The 7,500-nt window shown below is 48.7% G+C and overlaps 1 protein-coding gene across 1 annotated transcript in view; it reads right to left on the bottom strand.

Moving 5' to 3' along the window:
* The window catches only part of LOC143297310 (retinol dehydrogenase 7-like), a 12,238-nt gene that overhangs the window by 2,096 nt on the left and 2,642 nt on the right, over window positions 1–7,500 (bottom strand). Inside the window, exons 2-4 of the mRNA XM_076609589.1 lie at window positions 5,439–5,821; window positions 3,992–4,250; window positions 382–545 (exon numbers count right to left, since the gene is read on the bottom strand). Coding sequence (XP_076465704.1) covers window positions 382–545; window positions 3,992–4,250; window positions 5,439–5,772 — 757 coding nt within the window. The 5' untranslated portion in view covers window positions 5,773–5,821. The remainder of the gene's footprint in view (window positions 1–381; window positions 546–3,991; window positions 4,251–5,438; window positions 5,822–7,500) is intronic.

The raw sequence follows: 7,500 nt of genomic DNA, 5'->3' as shown, positions 1-7,500 counted from the left end.
CACTTTATCTCACTCGCATGCGTACACAGTAATTTCTTTTCCCCCTTCGATTTTTATCCTACCCTCGTCTAACATCACTCACAGTGAAAAGACGTTCTAAAGAAAGAACGAAATACAGACACGCACGAACACACACATAAACACACACACACACACACACACACACACACACACACACACTTGTACACACAAGAACACTTGCACACGAATACTTGCACACACATAAAAAATACACACACAAACACGCGCATAAAAGCGCATAAAAGCACACACACACACACACACACACACAGAAACATCCACCACAGCACCACACCACCCACACAAGGACCCACTTCCGCCTACCCACCCACCCACACAACAGTCGGACGTCTCACTGACTTTTTGGCACATAGTCAGCCCCGTAGACTTGCTGCACGTGCTGAGGGGCGGCATCGAAGACTGTGGTGAGGGCTGTGTGCAGGGTGTCATCATCCAGCAGATTGGTGTTGTAGGCTCCGGGCTCTATAGAGTGCACCGTTATCCCCTGCTGGGACAGCTCCCGTCTGCAGTGCACACACACACACACACACACACATACACACACACACACACACACACATATATATATATATACACAAACACACACACACACATACACACACACACAGATATAAAAACACACACATACACACACACACACACAATTATTTATACATACACACACATGCATATATATATATATATATATATATATATATATATACAGAGAGAGAGAGAGAGAGAGAGAGAGACACGCAAATACACGCACACACATACGCGCAATACACACGCGCGCGTTCACGCACACACATGCACGGGCGCACACACATACGCACACACTTACACATACACACACACACACACACACACACACACACACACACACACACGCACACACACACACAAACAGAGACAGACAGACAGACAGACAGACAGACAGACAGACACACACACACACACACACACACACACACACACACACACACACACACCACCACCACCACCACCACCACCACCAATGAAGTGGTATTGCGTTGCATTGTGCATTACTGCATTGTGTTGTGTATTGTATTCTACTGTATTGCTCCGTATTGTATTAGCCTACTGTTTGTCAAAACAGATTTATCTGTGTGTAATTCCGGCTGCTCTCCCCCCAAAAAGCGCGTTGCTGTAGTGCAACGCCACCTTTTATTTCTGTTGGATAGTGTATCTGCTTTCCTGTCAAAGTGGGTTTTTCAACAAAATTTTGCCAGGGTCAACCCCTTTTTTTGCCGTGGGTTCTTTTACGTGAGATAAGTGCATGCTACACCACGGGACCTCGGTTTCTCGTTTCGTCCGAATGACTAGCGTCCGGACCACCACCTGAAGTCAAGTGGAGGGGGAGAGATTACTGGTGACTGTGTGATTCGATCCTGTGCGTTCAAATCCTCTCACCTCCAAGACAGACGCGTTACCACTACACCACCACCACTCCACCGGTAGCCCAGCGGTCGTGTGCCTGTCTAGGAAAGCAATGTCCACGGGTTTGATTCCCGTATGCTATCTTTATCATCAACGGATGCTGACAACGACAGCTTCAGTTTCAAGGAGGAATCAAAGCGTACGGACTGACCCATATACGCTGCACCACATCAGCTTTAAATAAAAAAAGAGAGCAGATGCCTGACCCATACATAAACCTAATGTGCTAGTCAGGCCTAGAGAGTCTACCCTTGGTTTGCGCAAAACATTAGCCTAAAATGAAATAAGTTAACTCTCTCCATACGAACGGCGAAAGAGACGACGTTAACAGCGTTTCACCCCAATTACCATCATCAAAATATTGCAAGCGGAAGGCTCTTATACTGAAGAGGTGAATGTTGACAAAGAATACCACAGTTCTGACGACGGAAGCTAAAGGTTGGGTCATTAAGACACCCACTGGACATCCGAGGGGTCTGTGCAGAGGAGAAGAGAGAACTGGCCGTACTGAGTGAGTTAATCAAACAAAATAAACCGATAAGTGAATACATTAACCCCTTCACCACCCTTGGCGAGGACGCTGTCTCAGTGAAGGGCTGTCTGAAACAGCTGTCACGTCAGGTTGTCCGTCGTCGTTATACATTTTCATCTGATATGGATACTTATTTTGGACTACCCCTGAAAACGGAGCATGGTTGCCTACGTGGCGGGTTAAAAACGGTCATACACGTAAAAGCCCACTCTTGTACATACGAGTGAACGTGGGAGTTGCAGCCCACAAACGAAGAAGAAGAAGAAAAAGACGATGATTTCGGATTTCCTTCCTTGTGTAAGTGCATTCTTATCATTATCATTATCATTATCATAATCACCACCACCACCACCACCATCATCATCACCACCACCACCACCGTTATCATCACCATCACCATCATCGTCATCACCACCACCATCATCATCATCACCATCGCCATCACCATCGCCACCATCATCACCACCACCACCATCATCATCACCACCACCACCATCATCATCATCACCACCACCACCATCATCACCACCGCCACCATCATCACCACCACCACCACCATCATCATCATCATCATCACCACCATCATCATCACCATCACCACCTCTGCCATCATCATCATCACCACCATCACCACCACCATCACCATCATCATCATCATCATCATCATCATCACCACCATCATCATCACCATCACCACCTCTGCCATCATCATCATCATCACCACCACCACCACCACCACCACCATCATCATCACCATCATCATCACCACCATCACCATCATCATCACCACCACCACCATCATCATCACCATCATCATCACCACCATCACCATCATCATCACCACCTCTACCATCATCATCATCACCATCATCATCACCACCACCACCATCATCATCACCATCATCATCACCACCACCACCATCATCATCACCATCATCATCACCACCATCACCATCACCACCTCTACCATCATCATCATCACCACCATCATCATCACCATCACCACCACCATCATCACCACCACCACCATCATCATCACCATCATCATCACCACCATCATCATCACCATCACCACCTCTGCCATCATCATCACCACCATCACCACCACCATCACCATCATCATCATCATCATCACCACCATCATCATCACCATCACCACCTCTGCCATCATCATCATCATCACCACCACCACCACCACCACCATCATCATCATCATCACCACCATCACCATCATCATCACCACCACCACCATCATCATCACCATCATGATCACCACCATCACCATCATCATCACCACCATCACCACCACCATCACCATCACCACCATCATCACCACCACCATCATCACCACCACCACCACCATCATCATCACCATCATCATCACCATCATCATCACCACCACCACCATCACCATCACCATCATCATCACCACCACCACCATCACCACCACCATCATCACCACCACCACCACCATCATCACCACCTCTACCATCATCATCACCACCATCACCATCATCATCACCACCTCTACCATCATCATCACCACCATCATCATCATCACCACCACCTCTACCATCACCACCACCATCATCATCACCACCATCATCATCACCACCACCACCATCATCATCACCATCATCATCACCACCATCATCATCACCATCACCACCTCTACCATCATCATCATCACCATCATCATCACCACCTCTACCATCATCATCATCACCATCATCATCACCACCACCATCATCATCACCACCATCATCATCACCACCATCATCATCACCATCACCACCACCACCACCATCATCATCACCATCATCATCACCACCACCACCATCATCATCACCACCACCACCATCATCATCACCACCACCACCATCATCATCACCACCACCACCATCATCATCACCACCACCACCATCATCATCACCACCACCACCATCACCACCTCTACCATCATCATCAACGACTCACCTCAGCATGTCGGTGTAGCCCACAGCAGCAAACTTGGAGGCCACGTAGGGGGTGGGGCTGAGGGCGAAGCGACCCACCACGCTGGTTGTGTTGACGATACGGCCTTGACCCCGCCGCACCAAGGGCAGGAAGCAGCGGTTCACCTGGGTCATGCCCAGCAGGTTGACCTGCAGCGGCCCCAGGAAGTCCTTCCGGGTCATCATCTCCGCTGGGCCGGGCGGCCCGAACACCCCGGCGTTGTTGACAATGGCCCACAGACCTGGCGCACACATGACACGGGATAGGACAGTGTTGGTTGGTTAGAGTGTAGCCCCCCTCTCAGTATCCTCCCCTTCCCCCTCCCCCTCCCCCCGCACAGAGCCATGATTATTAGGACGTTGTTGACGATGGCCCTCAGACCCGGTGCATGACACGGGACTGGACAGTGTTGGTTACAGTGCAGCCCCCCCCCCAACCCCCACCCCTCACCCAGCACAGAGCCATAGTTATCAGGTTGTTGACGATGGCCCTCAGACCTGGTGCATACATGCCACGGGATGGGATTAGACAGTGCTGGTTAGAGTGCAGCACCGACGGGCGCAATAGCCGAGTGGTTAAAGCGTTGGACTTTCAATCTGAGGGTCCCGGGTTCGAATCACGGTGACGGCGCCTGGTGGGTAAAGGGTGGAGATTTTTACAATCTCCCAGGTCAACATATGTGCAGACCTGCTAGTGCCTGAACCCCCTTCGTGTGTATATGCAAGCAGAAGATCAAATACGCACGTTGAAGATCCTCTAATCCATGTCAGCGTTCGGCGGGTTATGGAAACAAGAACATACCCAGCATGCACACCCCCGAAAACGGAGTATGGCTGCCTACATGGCGGGGTAAAAACGGTCATACACGTAAAAGCCCACTCGTGTGCATACGAGTGAACGCAGAAGAAGAAGAAGAAGAGTGCAGCACCCCCACCCCCACCCCCCACCCAGCACAGAGCCATGGTTATCAGGTTGTTGACTATGGCCCACAGACCTGGTGCATACATGACATGGGATAGAACAGTGTTGGTTGGTTAGAGTGCAGCCCCCCCACCCCCACCCCTGCCCCCTAAAGACTGGCGGCAAAAATAACATTATTGAACATTCTGTCTAAAAATAAGAATATCCTAACAAAACCCCGAACAAATCACATTTTCCCCCTAAAATAAAGCGAATGGAAAATGAAAGTATCAAGCCATGTTTTGTGTGGGAGACGACTGAAGCAGAGAGAACTGCCCCCCCCCCCCCCCCCGGCCCCCCACTCCCCCTACCCCCGCCAACCCCTTACCTCCCCCCAAGCCCAGTTCAGTTCAGTTCAGTTACTCAAGGCGGCGTCACCGCGTTCGGACAAATTCCATATACGCTACACCGCATCTGCTAAGCAGGTGTCTGACCAGCACCGTAACGCAACCTCTCCCCACCCTCTAACCTTCACCCTCAGGCAGCAGTGCCTCCACCACCTTGAGGGCACGCACGATGTCGTTATCCCGGGTCACGTCCATCAGCAGGGTCTTCACGCGCTCTGACGTCTTTTCCGCCAGATCGCTGGAGCCCGATTCGGTCAGGCAGGCCGCGAACACGTTGCAGCCCATCATGTCCAATCGGAGCACCAGGCGCCTGCCGAAGCCCGTGTCGCAGCCCGTGACGAGCACGTGGCGCGTGTGGAGGGCGAGGTTGGGGAGGGTGGATCTGCTCTGCAGCCAGTGGAACAGCTGGATGGCCGCCACCACCAGCAGGCCGCTCACCAGCAGCACGATGAACATGGTGCCTGGTCTGTCTGTCGGTCTCTGGGGTCAGCCACTGACAGACTCTCTGCAAAATGAACAATGACACAATGTTTTTTGTGTGATATATATATATATATATATATACATATATATGTATTAACACATACACACACACGTGTGTGTGTGTGTGTGTATGTGCGCGCGCGCGCGCGTGTGTGTATGATACAGAGACAGAGACAAAGAGGAAGAGAGGAAGAGAGACAGAAAGAGGGAAGGAGCATTTCATTTTACGATAACACGTCTCTGGATAGCGGTAACAATGGACACAAAATTAATATCAGTAATACCAAACCTAAATTTTGTCATCATGCGTTTCAATATGTCTGTATGAACAGAGAAGGGGGGGGGGAGACGGGCGAATGAGAGGGGGGGGGGGGGGCGCGGGGGGGGGGAGGGAGGGAGAGAGAGACAGAGACAGAGAGAGAGGCAAACACGTTACATAACTGAACGTTCTGTAAGTAAAATTGAAATGTTTCATTATTTCGAACATGACTATTCAAGTCTTGCCACAAAACATTATTCTTTGACGAAATATACGACCAGAAGCGTGAACACCTCCGACATCATGTTTCGTCCAAACGTAACTAAAAGTATATTCATACAAAAACATTCTCACATCTGACGCCCAGTTTCTCTTACCACTGTCATGCAACTCTAGCAACATTCTATAAGATTTATACGGTAGCTTTTGCATATGCATTTGATGTAGTTTGTGCCAACACGGAATGCAATTAACTCTTTAAAATGGGTATGTAGCTGTTTCACTATTCACCAAGATTTTCTCAAAGTGTGAAGAGAAACAGAAAGAGACACGGTGACACAGAGACAGACAGACAGACAGAAACAGAGAGAGAAGAAAACAGATACAGGCAGACAGAGATAAGTTTTACGTGTCATATCAAGTGATTTACAATCCTAACCACCAAACCAATTCTCCACGTAACTGAGATAAAATACCGGATAGGTTATCACTTGAACGTCTCCGAAACACGACATGGGAACTACATGGAACGCCTCACACACCGACACTATGTAGGACTGGATGTTATCTCACATATGTCTACACACCAATCAATCGATATTTTGTGCTGAATACTATTGAGTGGATCAGTGCGCGCGCGCATGAGAAAGAGAGGGAGAAAGACAGAGAGAGACAGAGAGAGAGAGAATGCATGTGTGCGTGCGTGTATGTGGGGTTTTTTTTGTTTTTGTTGTTGTTTGTTTGTTTGTTTGTTTTTGTTTTGTTTGTGTGTGTGTGTGTGTGTGTGTGTGTGTGTTTATTTGTGTGTTTGTTTGTGTGAGCGCGTGCGCGCGCCCGCGTGCGCATGTATATATGTGTGTGTGTGTGTGTGTGTGTGTGTGTGTGTGTGTGTGTGTGTGACACAGACAGACAGACAGACACACACACACACACATATATACATATATATATATATATATATATATATATATATATATATATATATATCAACAACAGTAGGCTCTTCATGTCTTTAAAACTTGTATTCTAAGTACCCTTGCCTGCAGAAGCTGTTTTTACAGCGAAAATTTGCTGCTTTTTTTAGGATACAAGAAGAGCCAACTGTTGTTGATATTCTGAAATTTTACTGGTCTTGCCTCAGTGCTTTCTGCAAGGAGCGGAGCCCAGGACACGAAGAGAGTGTGAACTATATGTAGAGAGAGAGAGAGAGAGAGAGAGAGAGA

This window comes from Babylonia areolata, chromosome 22, assembly GCF_041734735.1.
Source record: "Babylonia areolata isolate BAREFJ2019XMU chromosome 22, ASM4173473v1, whole genome shotgun sequence".
NCBI lineage: Eukaryota > Metazoa > Mollusca > Gastropoda > Neogastropoda > Buccinidae > Babylonia > Babylonia areolata.
This window is presented reverse-complemented; position numbering and strand designations above follow the sequence as displayed.